This window comes from Phoenix dactylifera, unplaced genomic scaffold, assembly GCF_009389715.1.
Source record: "Phoenix dactylifera cultivar Barhee BC4 unplaced genomic scaffold, palm_55x_up_171113_PBpolish2nd_filt_p 000247F, whole genome shotgun sequence".
NCBI lineage: Eukaryota > Viridiplantae > Streptophyta > Magnoliopsida > Arecales > Arecaceae > Phoenix > Phoenix dactylifera.
Genome location: NW_024067742.1, coordinates 248956 through 263898, shown reverse-complemented (window position 1 = coordinate 263898; position 14943 = coordinate 248956). Strand labels below are relative to the sequence as shown.

Below are 14943 nucleotides of genomic sequence, written 5' to 3'. Positions count from 1 at the left end.
TAAATGTATGCCTTAGAAGCCAATCTGGCTGACACATTGTTAATTCTAGAGGTATAATTTTGTACTTGACTATTTATTATTGAATAAATAAAAGGCATCTTTTTCATTCATATTGTTTATGTGTCTATGAATCGTCCAAGAATTAATAAGATTATGATGCATATTCTTAAGAGTGAAGAATTTGAGCGATGCATCATTGGTGATTAATTTCTGAATGCTCCTGATCAATGGATCATCACGAGGATGATGATCGATCCGATCAGTGCACACATTGATTTCCCTATGGATAGACGAGACTCGAGTCCACAGTGTGGCGACACTGAAGTAATAGTGCAGGTGCTTGTTAAGAACAAGGGTACTGAACGTGACCAATACAAGAAGTCACTTGGATGTCTATCCACTTGTCAGTGACTTGCTTGATGTTGTAGTAGTGTGACTGGTCCTTTGACCTGCGGTGCTTCGGCTACTCACAATGAGGTTATTGTAGTTTGACTGCACATACACATGGCCTCTAGACATATGGGACCATGCAGTGTAGATTGGCTACAGTAGGTTCACTGTAGGAGTAGGGTATGCACCTATATGGAATCTATCGACCTCGGTAGATAAGGAGAGATCCTATGTGATTTATAAGACTGAGTTCATAAGACCTCGGCCGGGGCAGTATGCACAGTGGAGAAAGAGTTTTCTACTCTCGAACTTAAGTCTAATAAATCTTGACATATGACAGACGATGGGGTTTGACGAGCTGTCCATGACCTCCGTCCTGTAGGGATCCACGATAGTAGGACTGTATCACACGACAACTGCACCTAGAGGTTCATCATTCCATTCTGCTGGGTAGCCACTACATGCTGCTAGGTGTCACTGGTGGATGGTGAGACTCATAGAGAATATTCCGATGATCGATAAACCCTGATGAGTTGAGTTGGAACTGTTCCAACCCATTGAAAGGAGTTTTCAATGATATTGTGATAGAGATCGCAATGTATCTCACTACCAGTCAGAATAGAACCTATGGGGTCACACACACTAGAAGTATTGACCGATCCGATGGTTGAATTGTGATTATGAATCACGAGTAATCAATTCGATTAATAATCAGTTGAAGAAGAAACAAGGGGAGTTGATTAATTGGACTTAAACATGAATCCTACTTGGAGTAGGATTCCTAGAGTCCTAATTGGATTAGGACTGGAAATCCTACTTGGAGTAGGACTGGGATTCCTACTTGGAGTAGGATTCCTACAATCCTAATTAGATTAGAATTTTGAATTCAATTTGGATTCCTACTTAGAATAGGATTCCTAGAAGTCCTAATTGGATTAGGACTTCGGATTCAAATTAGAGTCCTAATTGGATTAGGACTAAAATTAAATAAGTCCTAATTGGATTAGGACTTCTTAAATCCAAATTAATTATTAATCCAATGAATTATGATGACTCCTAATTTGATTAGGATTGAAGGGTTCAATAGAGTCATGGTTCAATCAATTCCTAATTGGATTAGGATTTGAAGTGCACCCAATCCTCTTTGGAAGAGGATTAAGCCACCTAGGGTTAGGCCCCACGCCCCACTTGATTAGATCAAGTAGGGGCGTGCATGATGAAGGGTTAGGAGGGAGGGCTTGGCCAAAATCAAAGAAAAAGGAAGAGGGGGCGTGCGCCCCTCCTCTTGGCTCCAAAAAGGAAAATTATGAAGCTCCTAATAAGTAGGAGCTCCATATGCCTTTATAAGGAGTCAAAGGCCAAACCCTAGACCAACTTCTTCCTCTCCTCTTCCTTGTGCCGTGAGCCCTCTTCCTCCTATTCTTTTCAGCCGCAAGCAAGGTGAAAAAGAAAGGAAGCTTGGCGGCCTCCTCCCTCCTCCTTTGCATCATCCAACGCAAGGGAAAGCAAAAGGGTCCAAGGTGCTTTGAATCTTCTTCAAACTTCATCCTTCTTCTTCCTCCTCCCAAGCACAATCAAGTGTTGATCAAAAAGGAGGAGATCATCCATCAAAACCAATCTCTGCAAGGGAGCTAGCACCCCGGGAAGATTGAAGCGTTTGGATTGGTCCTCTGCTTCGTGTGGATACCCGTAGAGGCCGGACGCTTGTGCGGCTTCAAGCAAGCCTTCTTCCAAAATCATGATCATCAGTTTGCGGTGATCATCTACTCGCACAAGGTGAAGATCTGATCTTCCTAATGTAGTTAAAAGTTTTTAATTCTAATCTATCTACGAACGGTTTTTGAACAACGTTCATAGGATGAACGTGTGATCCCGCGCATGCCTCTTCCGCTGCCATCTGAATTTTTTTAATTTTCTGCGGCATGGGCGGGTTCCCAACAGTGGTATCGGAGCGTAGGCTTCGTAGTTTAAGATTAGAATTAATTATAAACAGGCATATAAGATCTGAAAATTGAAAGATTATGCATGCTGAAATTTTTCTGCATGCAGATTTTTTCAAGGTTGCTGATTTTTGCATGCTGATTTTTATGTGATAAATTGATGATTCTAATTGCATTGTTAATGGGATTACAATGTTTAGAATCATGTTTAGCATGATCAGCAACCCATGTCATGAGATGATCAATTAGATTTCAGATCTGAAAATTATATTGTTGCATGTGGTGATGATCATAGGATTCAAACCCTTTTGGTATCAATTGTAAAGACCTGCGATGTGATCTGCAATGTCATGTAATTTTTCAGATGCTTGCATGCATCTTATTTGATGTTTTGAGAGGCCTGCGTGCCTCCTAAAAGGGGATGTAATTTATTTTTATTTTTATTTTATATCTGGTTGTCTTTCTGTGATGTGATGTACGTCAACGATTAAGTCGAAGATAGTGCATGAGATGAACGGCGATCTGAGCAGTTGATGGCAATTGGATCAAGAGTTGATCAGGGATCGAATCAAGAAGGCTCGAGACCAATTCAAGAGTTGAAGACCAACTGATCGATTGACGTGCATGTGCTTGTAATATGACCTAATTAGAATCCATGATCATCACCTATTTAAAGTTTAGCTTTAATTATTGCTGCGATTATAACTGCCTGCGATGTATCGTTTGCATGTGATGCGAATGTGAGTGGGGTAGATAGGTTTACATGTGATGCAAACTAATAGACCAATTCAAATGAGACCTAAACTAAAACCTCCTCAATCAAGTCGAGAGTGAACCAACATGAGCGAATCATATTAGATTAATTGATCTAATTGGTGTCTAGGAAAGCATGAAAGGTGGTTACTTAATTAGGACCCTACTCTCTGAGTAAGGGGAGCCTCCCACCTGCTTACCTGGCCAATTGTTCAATTACCTCTTATGAAGAGCTCAAGTTACAAACACTAAGACCTGATTAACCAATATTAAGTCCATAGGTCTTCCACCGTAGTAGAACTGCTAAGGTCTTTTTGATGTTGATTTGTCTTGGCTGGACACAGTGGGCAAGTTGCATCGGAGGACTGGACCTCTCATAGACATGAGATGTTGTAGGGTAAAGGTGGGATTAGGCACCAATAACTGTTAGGTGAGGACCCAATGACAACTTTATTTCTACGGTTATACGGTGGGTCTGACTTAACTAAGGAATGGGACCAATAACTGTTAGGTGAGGTCTTCATGACTTAGAGACCAAGTAGCACTGCAACATGCTTGAGAAGCATTGTACAAGAGTTGTACACTCATTTGTTTATGTGTCACCAATAACTGTTAGGTGAGGTGGCATGTAAATCGGGGGGACCGCAGTACCCACTAGAAATCCTAGTCGTATAAGTTTTCCGTTTTCCAACTAGGGGAGTGTGAGGAATTCGAGAAAATAGTGGGAGGTACATTTGTTCTAAAAGACCCTAGAACAAGTTAGGATCAAGTACAAAAGTCTAACTAGAATCTTTACTCTCTGCAGATTATAATGTCAGCCTCAAACCCTTTGATCTGTATTCTTGAGACCAACCGATTGACCGGTACCAATTACAGAGACTGGCTTAGAAATCTCAAAATTGTTCTGAGTTACGAAAAAATAGGCTATGTGCTCGACAATGACATCCCCACATTACCAGCACGTCCGACTACTGATCAGCGTGCGACGCATGAAAAGTGGACAGATGATGACATTAGGGTCAAGTGCTATATCATGGCATCCATGTCCAATGAACTACAATGCCAGCATGAGAATATGAAGACTGCTAGGGACATACTAGCACACCTGCAAGAGTTGTATGGTGAGCAGAGTCGCACAGCTCGTTTTGAAGTGTCCAAGAGGCTCTTCAAAGAAAAGATGCGCGAGGGGCAGTCTGTCCATGATCACGGTCTGACTATGATCAAGAATCTGGAGGAGCTTGAGAAGCTCGGTATGAACATGCACAAGGAATTGCAAGTAGATCTGATCCTTCAATTCCTTTCTGATTCATTTGGATAGTTTATAGTAAACTACCACATGAATAAGATTGAATGCACTAAGACTGAACTGTTAAACATGTTGGTAACTGCTGAGGGAGCCTTGAAAGGTTCAAGGGGCAATGTCCTTGCTGCTGAGCTGACTTCTGGTTCCAAGAGAAAGTCTACTTGGAAGAAAAAGAAGCCTGCAAAGAAACAGAAGAAAGACAAGAAGCCAAAGAAGGAAGTTCAAAAGAAAAGGGCTAATGACAAAGAAAAATATTTCCACTGCAATGTCGACGGCCACTGAAAGAGGAACTGTCCTTCATACCTCGAGAGCTTGAAGAACAAGAAGGCTGACACACCTTCAGAAGGTATAGACTTGCTCATAATTGAAACTAATCTAACAGTTTCTTCTACTTCTAGTTGGGTTATAGATTTTGGTTCTAGTGCTCACTTGTGCACTACTATGCAGGATCTAAAGAAAAGTAGAAGGCTGGCGGAAGATGCGGTAACCCTTCGGATTGGCAACGGAGCAAAAGTTGCTGCTGTGGCCGTAAGCACCTACCATCTGCGACTACCGTCTGGTTTTAGTTTATTACTTAGAGACTACTATTATGTACCTGCTGCTAGCAGAAATTTGATTTCTATTTCATGTCTAGCACAGGAAGGTCATGTTTTTATATTTGACAAAGACTGCTGTTCTATTTATTTCAGAAATAAAATAGTCGCACGTTGTTTTATGATTGACAGTCTCTATCATTTGCATATGGATGTATCTGTAAATGTATCTGAGCAAGAAGTGAGTGCCAAAGGATCCAAAAGATCCAGGGATGAGATAAACCAAAAATATTTGTGGCACCTCAGGCTTGGCCATATTGGAGAGGACAGAATGAACAAAATGGATAAAGATGGGCTTCTCGGTTCATTGACTTTCGAGTCATATCCAGTTTGCGAGTCCTGTCTTCAAGAAAAAATGGCTAGATTGCCCTTTGTAGGACATGGGGAGAGGACCACTGAAATACTTACCCTGGTACACACAGATGTGTGTGGCCCATTCGATGTGCAAGCCAGAGGACATTATTCGTACTTCATTACCTTTATCGATGATTATTCACGGTATGGGTACGTGTATCTTATGAGACACAAATCTGAATCTTTTGAAAAGTTCAAAGAGTTCAGAAATGAAGTAGAAAAACAAACTGAAAAATCCCTTAAGGCTCTTCAATCAGATCGAGGAGGAGAATACCTTAGTGGAGAATTTCGGGACTATCTCAAAGAGAATGACATAGTCTCACAATAGACTCCTCCGGGTACACCTCAACTCAACAGGGTGTCAGAGAGGAGAAATCGGACTCTATTGGATATGGTCCGGTCCATGATGAGGTTCACTGATCTACCGATGTTTCTTCGGGGAGATGCCTTACTTACCGCAGTATATCTACTTAATAGAGTTCCCTCTAAATCCGTTCTTACCACACCGTATGAGATATGGCATGGTAAGAAACCAAATCTTGGTCATCTTAAGATTTGGGGATGTCCGGCCCACGTCAAGCGACTACAGGCGGACAAGCTAGAGGCTAGGACCAAAAGTGCTCATTTCATAGGATATCCTAAAAAGTCATTAGGATATAATTTTTACGTCTTAGAGGATCACAATGTTTTTGTGAGCCGACATGCCATCTTCTTGGAAAAATACTTTATCCTTGATAAAGGCAGTGGGAGAAAAATTGAGCTTGAAGAGAAAGTCTTTGAAAAGCAATGAGTCATGGATCCTATCGAACCCATTAATACAGAGCCAGTACACGATATTCCTCAACCACCTCGCAGATCTAGTAGGATCTCCCATCCTCCCGATAGATACTTAGGTATGCTAGAAGAGGATGCTAAGTAAATGTTCCTCATGGGAGATAGGGATCACATACGGGATTCCAAAACCTACGACGAGGCGATATCTGATATCGATTCCGAGAAATGTATGAAAGCTATGAGTCAGAGTTAGACTCCATGCATTCCAACCAAGTCTGGAACTTAGTAGATCCATCAGAAGGTATTGTACCTATTGGATGCAAATAGATCTACAAAAGGAAGATAGGTTCGGATGGAAAGGTAGAGACCTATAAAGCAAGGCTAGTGGCGAAAGGGTATAGTCAGCGCGAAGGCATTGACTATCAGGAGACCTTTTCACCTGTAGCCATGCTGAAATCCATCCGAACATTGCTTGCCATTGCAGCATTTCATGATTATGAAATCTGGCAGATAGATATGAAAACTGCTTTCCTGAATGGATATCTTGATGAAGATATCTATATGGAACAACCTTTGGGTTTCACTTCTAGTGATGGAGATCACAAGGTCTGCAAGCTGCAAAGCTCCATTTATGGACTAAAATAAGCATCTCGGAGTTGGAACACTCGTTTCAATGATGCAATCAAAATGTTTGAGTTCATCAAGAACGAAGAAGAACCGTGTGTCTATAAGAAGGTTAGTGGGAGTGCTGTCGTGTTTCTCGTACTGTACGTGGACGACATCCTCCTAATAGGGAATGATATTCCCATGCTGACCTCGGTCAAGGTCTGGTTGTCAAAAGAGTTCTCCATGAAAGACCTTGGAGAAGCATCCTATATTTTGGCGATAAAAGTCTATAGAGATAGATCTAAAAGGATGCTTAGCCTATCACAGAAGATGTATATAGAGGAAGTGCTGAAAAGGTTCAGCATGGAAAACTCTAAAAGGGGTCTCTTACCCCTAAGGCATGGAATTCATCTCTCCAAGAAGATGTGCCCCAACACATCTAAAGAGATTCAACGCATGAGCAAGACCCCTTATGCATCGGCAATAGGGAGCCTCATGTATGCCATGCTATGTACACGACCTGATATAGCCCTAGCTGTGAGTGTCACAAGAAGATATCAGTCGAATCCAGGTGAAGAACATTGGACAGCTGTGAAGAATATTCTTAAGTACTTGAGAAGAACTAAAGATTTATTCTTGGTCTTTGGAGGATCATCAGAGTTAAAGGTAGAAGGGTACATAGATTCAGATTTCATGACTGATGTCGATGATAGGAAGTCAACATCTGGATATGTGTTCTTGTGCAATGGTGGTACGGTGAATTGGAAAAGTTCTAAACAATCGATCATTGCTGATTCTACTATGGAAGCTGAATACATCGTCGCCACTGAAGCTGCTAAAGAAGGCTTCTGGTTCAAGAAATTCATTGCAGAGTTGGACGTAATGACATCAGATAACATAACACTCTACTGCGATAATAATGGCACCATAGCTCTTGCTAAGGAGCCAAGGTTTCATCAGAAGTCCAAGCACATAGAGCGGCGCTTCCACCTCATACGCGACTATGTTGAGAAGAAGTATGTCGAGGTGCAGAGAGTAGACTCCGCGGACAACGTGGCAGACCCATTCACTAAGCAGCTGAGTCAGCAAAAGACTGAAGCCCACCTTGAGAAGATGGGACTAAGATATATGACCAATTGGCTTTATCGCAAGTGGGAGATTGTTAGATGTATGCCCTAGAAGCCAATCTGGCAGACACATTGTTAATTCTAGGGATATAATTTTGTACTTGACTATTTATTATTGAATAAATAAAAGGCATCTTTTTCATTTATATTGTTTATGTGTCTATGAATCGTCCAAGAATTAATAAAATGATGATGCATATTCTTAAGAGTTAAGAATTTGAGCCACGCATCATTGGTGATTAATTTCTGAATACTCCTGATCAATGGATCATCACGAGGACGGTGATCGATCCGATCAGTGCACTCATTGCTTTTCTTATGGATGGACGAGACTCGAATCCACAGTGTGGCGACACTGAAGTAATAGTACAGGTGCTTGTTAAGAACAAGGGTACTGAGCGTGACCAATACAAGAAGTCACTTGGATGTCTATCCACTCGTCAGTGACTTGCTTGATGTTGCAGTAGTGTGACTGGTCCTTTGACCTGCGGTGCTTCGGCTACTCACAGTGAGGTTATTGTAGTTTGACTGCACATACACATGGCCTCTAGACATATGGGACCATACAGTGTAGATTGGCTACAGTAGATTTACTGTAGGAGTAGGGTATGCACCTATATGGAATCTATCGATCTTGGTAGATAAGGAGAGATCCTATGTGATTTATAAGACTGAGTTCGTAAGATCTCGGTCGGGACAGTATGCACAGTGGAGAAAGAGTTTTCCACTCTCAAACTTAAGTCTAATAAATCTTGACAGATGACAGACGATGGGGTTTGACGAGTTGTCTATGACCTCCGTCCTGTTGGGATCCACGATAGTAGGACTGTATCACACGACAATTGCACCTAGAGGTTCATCATTCTATTCTGCTGGGTAGCCACTACATGCTGTTAGGTGTCACTGGTGGATGGTGAGACTCATAGGGAATATCCCGATAATCGATAAACCCTGATGAGTTGAGTTGGAACTGTTCCAACCCATTGAAAGGAGTTTTCAATAATATTGTGATAGAGATCGCAATGTATCTCACTACCAGTCAGAATAGAACCTATGAGGTCAGACACACTAGAAGTATTGACCAATCCGATGGTTGAATTGTGATTATGAATCACGAGTAATCAATTCGATTAATAATCAGTTGAAGAAGAAACAAGGAGAGTTGATTAATTGGACTTAAACACGAATCCTACTTAGAGTAGAATTTCTGGAGTCCTAATTGGATTAGGACTGGAAATCCTACTTGGAGTAGGACTGGGATTCCTACTTGGAGTAGGATTCCTACAATCCTAATTAGATTAGGATTTTGAATTCAATTTGGATTCCTACTTAGAATAGGATTCCTAGAAGTCCTAATTGGATTAGGACTTCGGATTCAAATTAGAGTCCTAATTGGATTAGGACTAAAATTAAATAAGTACTAATTGAATTAGGACTTCTTAAGTCCAAACTAATTATTAATCCAATGAATTATAATGACTCCTAATTTGATTAGGATTGAAGGGTTCAATAGAGTCATGGTTCAATCAATTCCTAATTGGATTAGGATTTGAAGTGCACCCAATCCTCTTTGGAAGAGGATTAAGCCACCTAGGGTTAGGCCCCACGCCCCACTTGATTAGATCAAGTAGGGGCGTGCGTGATGAAGGGTTAGGAGGGAGGGCTTGGCCGAAATCAAAGAAAAAGGAAGAGGGGGCGTGCACCCCTCCTCTTGGCTCCAAAAAGGAAAATTATGAAGCTCCTAATAAGTAGGAGCTCCATATGCCTTTATAAGGAGTCAAAGGCCAAACCCTAGACCAACTTCTTCCTCTCCTCTTCCTTGTGCCGTGAGCCCTCTTCCTCCTATTCTTTTCAGCCGCAAGCAAGGTGAAAAAGAAAGGAAGCTTGGCGGCCTCCTCCCTCCTCCTTTGCATCATCCAACGCAAGGAAAAGCAAAAGGGTGCAAGGTGCTTTGAATCTTCTTCAAACTTCATCCTTCTTCTTCCTCCTCCCAAGCACAATCAAGTGTTGATCAAAAAGGAGGAGATCAGCCATCAAAACCAATCTCTGCAAGGAAGCTAGCACCCCGGGGAGATTGAAGCGTTTGGATTGGTCCTCTGCTTCGTGTGGATATCCGTAGATGCCGGACGCTTGTGCGGCTTCAAGCGAGCCTTCTTCCAAAACCATGATCATCAGTTTGCGGTGATCATCTACCGACACAAGGTGAAGATCTGATCTTCTGAATGTAGTTAATAGTTTTAAATTCTAATCTATCTACGAACAGTTTTTGAACAACGTTCATAGGATGAACGTGTGATCCCACGCATGCCTCTTCCGCTGCCATCTAAATTTTTTTAATTTTCTGCGGCATGGGCGGATTCCCAACAGGATGCCTATTAAAAAATCCTAATTAACATCAAAGATGTGTCGCCACTTTCAGACAGTTCCCATCGTCCTGATTGGGAGGCGGATTGGCCTCCTCGTGGCCTCCTATTTCTAGGCTCTAATTTTCCTAACTTGGGCCAAGACGTGATGATTCCTCTTCTTGACATAGCAAGGAAGACCTGGTAGATGGAGGTGTGCAGCACCCTGAGAGGACCACTGCGGAAGGCCCTGCAACCCATGGCTCTTGGGACTCTCCACTCGTCGAGGAATTCCTATTTGATCCATCCTTAATTGCAATGCTGTCGTCTCTGTGACACCCTATTTTTGGGCGTGGGCTAGCTGGGTGGAAATCAACCCAGCTAGCCCCAATCCTCACTGTAAGGGAGAGCAGGGCTGCGCGACATTGCTGGATCCCTGCCCCTCTTCTTTTCTTTTTGGCGAATCTCTTTGCTGGCAAGCTCCGATTTTGGAAGGATAGCACGAGAAGATCGCGGAATCCGCAGTCGCCTCTCTCTATTTCTTCCCCTCTCTATCTGCTTGGGCTCACCGAGCCCTTCTTCCTCCTCCATCTCTCTCCCTTCTCCTCTCCCTCCCTTCCTTTCTCCCTTCCCTTCTTCCTTCCTTTACTTGGGCTCACCGTGACTTGTCTTCGTGTCGCCGGAATCATGGCCGCAGTGCCTCCTCGGAGATAAGGTAAGGTTCCTGTCTTCTTCTCTATCTCCCCCTCCTCCCGATCGACCCGACGATGGCCGGAATCCGGCAAAGGGTCGCCAGGATAAGAAAGAAGAAGAAAGATGGAAGACCACTTACCTAGTGGTCGTCCCACCGTGCGCCACAGTCCTCAACCGCGGCCGCCACGGGTCCTTAGCTGCGGCAGCAGCCGGTCCTCGGCCGCAACTGCCGTCAGGCGGGAGGCCGCCTTCCTCCTCCCCTGTTTTCTTGGTGGGGCAGGTTCTTGCTAGGGGTGGCAAAATATGACCCGACCCGCCAACCCGACCCATGTTCGACCCGCCATAAATAGGTTTGGGTTTGGCTTAAACGGGTTTGGGTCGTAAACAGGTCGACCCATTTAACCTGTTTATTAATTGGGTCGGATACGGATTTTAGATGTTTGACCCGATTAACCCGTGTAACCTGTTTAACTATTGGGCTGATAAATAACTAAGATAAGAGCCACAATCCACAAAGCCCAGGGCCGACCCAACTCCCCGCCTCAGCCCATTTTCTTTGCCTCGGCCCAACTCCCGCTCGGCCCAATCTCAATGCGAGGACCACCAGCCGTCCACTGCAGCACTGGCTTCACTGCTCCACCCATCCACCGTCCGCGACTTTAGAATCAGATGGATCTTTTAATTGAGACTTCTCCGTTGTTAGGGTGAGGACTGAGGAGTGAGGACTTAGGGTTTGTGCGTCGGCGCCGCCCAAGCTCTATTCCCTCCCTCAGCGTCCCTCTCGAGTGTCTCCCCTCTCCTCTCCAGCTCTCCTCCGGAGTCTGGACTCTTCGTCTCCCAAGCCCTCTCCTCCGGACCTTCGCCTTCGCCCTCTCCTCCCCCGTGCCGACAACTTCGGCCTCCCCGTCGACGGCGACCGCGGCGGTTCAATAGGTCTTGGGATTTTTTTGGCTCCCGTCGCCTTCCCTCTCCCTCTTCCATTCGAAGTCTTCCGTGCGTGCGAGGTCGGATCCTCTGCTCTACCGAGGTAAGAAAGATCCATCTTTTCTTCTTTCTTCCCTTAATCTTTCCTCTTTTCTTCTCAGATCTGATACGGATTCATCCCTTCCTTCGTTTATTTCTTCGATTTCTAAGTTTTTTTTTGTTGTTCTCTTTTCTATTGTGTTCTAGTTCATCGGTCGATGCAGGCTTTATAAGTGATTCATTTTGTTATAATTTTTGGTTTTATTTTCTGGGTGAAGTTGATGATTTCAGTATTATTTTTTTGTTCTTCCGGCATTGGTTCTCCTAGAACCTAGATGCTGATATCTATTTTTTTTTCCTTTTTTGTGGGCTTTCGACTATAATATGATGTTAGGGTTTGGGGTTTACTTCATGTGGCAGAATATTTATGTTGTATGCGTGATTGCGTGGTTGTGATTTTCAGTCATTTTAGTTAATTAGAATTTGTTGCTTAGCAATGCATTCCTCTTTTGTTGCAGGAGCTTGTGACCGAGTTTCAGGGCACATCCAAAGAAGGTAATAGATGAGAAAGCCTTTTGTTTTTCTGTCATCTGGATTAAGCAGCAGTGTATTGATGCTTTGTTGTTAGTTGTATAATAGAATCAGAACCAGTAAATGTTGTATTGAGCTTAGAATTTGTTAGTTGTATTGAGCTTGTATGCTCGGCATTTTGTGGAGGTAAAAAATGTTGATGCTTGTATGCATAAGTTTCAGAAATATATAGTACTTATCAAAACCAATTTTCTAGTAGATGTCTGCAGCAGCATTTGCCAAAGGCCTTCTTGATTTGGAGGGTCAGTTAACTCCAATTCTGGTTCGTTTTCAGTTTTTTTTTTTATATTTTTCATTGTAAATTATTGATAATAGTTTATTAGTTTTACTTTAATCTATCTTTTTCTGTCCTTTAGGATTCACTGGTTAGTAAAGACTCTTCTATGCTGGATGGACTAGAAGATGCTAGCACTGAGATGGATGAAGAAAGGTTTGTTTTCTAATATAGATATGCTGATTAGTTGGACCAACATGTTTATCAAAGATGAAAAATCACTGATATTTGGACCATCATGTTTATCAAAGATGAAAAGTCACCTATTGATATTATCTTGCACGGTTGTTTTGCGCTGTTGCCCTGAGAGTATTGTCTTCACTGCCATCTAATGATATTAGCCATTGAATTGCTGGCACGTGCAACTGCAAAAGTGCAAATCATCCAAACTCAGAATTGTGCTGGAATCTGAAAATTAACATAGTATCTCATTTCCTATTATCTCTTTTATTTTTTGGTGTTGGCCTAGTCTAATGAATTTGAATTCAGGGCCTGGTTGTTCTTGGCTTTGGAGAGGCAGAGGAACTTGGACCTTGCTTACTTTAACAGGGGACTTGCAAAAAGGTATGCAAAAAGGAACTTGGACCCTGCTTAATGAATAGGGGAGATGCAATTTGCAACAACAAAATATTATACTAATGCTTGATTATGTCTTCTACAGGCAGAGAAAATAGGGCTTGACTATATGAATGTTGAAGCACTAAAAAAATGAACAAAAACAGGAAGCTGGTCAAAAAGCTTGCTAAAAAGTACCATGCTTTCCTAGCATCAGAAGCGATTATGTATCTTGACATTTGTTCTATGTCAAGCAGATAGTATTTTCAGGCTATTCCATATGTAAATTTGGATGATTTGACTTGTATTCCTTGTCTTTGTAAAGATTAAATGCTTTTTGAATATTGCTTGTATTAGATGAATGAACAAATAACTTGTATTCCTTATGTTTAGCTTTTTGTAAAGATTGAATCCTTTTTTAATGTCGATGATGTTGGGACAAGATTTTTGTAATATTTTCTATATTTATCTTCTTTTTTTCTTGTGCTGCTTAAATGCTTAAATCTTAATGTATAAAACAGGTTGGGTCAGGTTGGGTCGGGCTAAGGCCTAAGGCTAAGAGCCTAAGAGGTGACCTATTTATTAAATAGGTTAAACAGGTTTGGTTGGGCAGGTTAAACGGGTCGGGTTGGGCAGGTTAAATGGGTTGGGTTGGATAGGTTAAATAGGTCTAAACAGGTTAAACATGTCAGCTTGGGCAAACAGGTTAAACAGGTCGGATCGGGTTGGGTAAACAGGTTGCCTGTTTATTAAACAGGTTAAACGGATCGGATCGGGTTACCTGTTTAATAAACAGGTCAGGTTCAGGTTGTAATTTCTGACCTGTTTAATAAACACGTCGGGTTCAGATTAATGATTTTCTGACCCGACAACCATGTGACCCGACCCGTTTATGACCCGACCCGACCTGATTGCCACCCCTAGTTCTTGCCCCTTGAGTTGGTGGTAAGGTGAGGGAAGAACGAGAAAATAAGAAAAAAAAGAGAGAAAAAGATAGAGAAAAATTAATTAATTAAATAAATATGTCAAAAAATTGAGAGAAAGGTTTTATCTTTGTTGCAATCATTCTCTCTACTTGATTTATAGATCCTAATTTGATTTACCCATATAGAATTTAAAGCCTGTCTATTTCGGATTGCTTAGATTTAGTTTATATTTAGATTTTAAATAGTGAATAGCAAGTAATTTATTTTGTTTTAAATGGTTTTGAAACGTGCAACGAATTTGCCCAATTGAACATAGTAACCTTTAGCCGAACAGTGCTAAGTGACTCTCGACAAACCTTATTAATTTTAAATTACTAATTAATTTTAGATATATAATTATAAATTATATTTGACATGATTGATTGTGCATTTTTTTTAAAAATTTAGAATCAAGCATATGATTGTAAATATTCCATATTTTTGGCCAAATAGCGTCTGTACTGAATACTTAATTATAAATAATTTACGTATAAATTATGATTATACAAAAATGCATGAAAATGATATATGTGGCATGATTACAAATTTTAAACTTTTGTAATGCTATTTAGCATTTCCAACTTATTTATAAACATATGATTTATAAAAAAATATAAAATATTTTATGAGCTCTTAGATAGCTATGATCGTCTTCATAAATAAAGGCCAATCGACATCCTGGAGCTAGCATCCAAAGAAAATAGCCCTCTGTCAATGGGT

General features: G+C 41.6%; 1 protein-coding gene across 4 annotated transcripts; it reads left to right on the top strand.

Annotated features, from left to right (window-relative positions):
* The first annotated feature begins 11279 nt into the window (after positions 1-11279).
* Positions 11280-13759, top strand: LOC108510782 (inositol hexakisphosphate and diphosphoinositol-pentakisphosphate kinase VIP2-like). 4 transcript variants are annotated; one of them, XR_005507672.1, is made up of 6 exons: positions 11539-11902; positions 12357-12393; positions 12629-12671; positions 12786-12859; positions 13193-13267; positions 13365-13757. XR_005507672.1 is itself a non-coding variant. In XM_039117601.1 (6 exons), exons 3-6 carry the CDS (start codon positions 12629-12631, stop codon positions 13375-13377), a joined length of 225 nt encoding a protein of 74 aa, XP_038973529.1. In that variant the 5' UTR covers positions 11547-11902; positions 12357-12393; the 3' UTR covers positions 13378-13754. The 4 variants fall into 4 exon arrangements, 2 of the variants coding, with proteins under 2 accessions (XP_038973530.1, XP_038973529.1); XM_039117601.1 differs by having other exon boundaries at positions 11547-11902; positions 12629-12691; positions 13365-13754; XR_005507673.1 differs by lacking the exon at positions 12786-12859 and having other exon boundaries at positions 11280-11902; positions 12629-12691; positions 13365-13759.
* The last annotated feature ends 1184 nt before the right edge of the window (positions 13760-14943 follow it).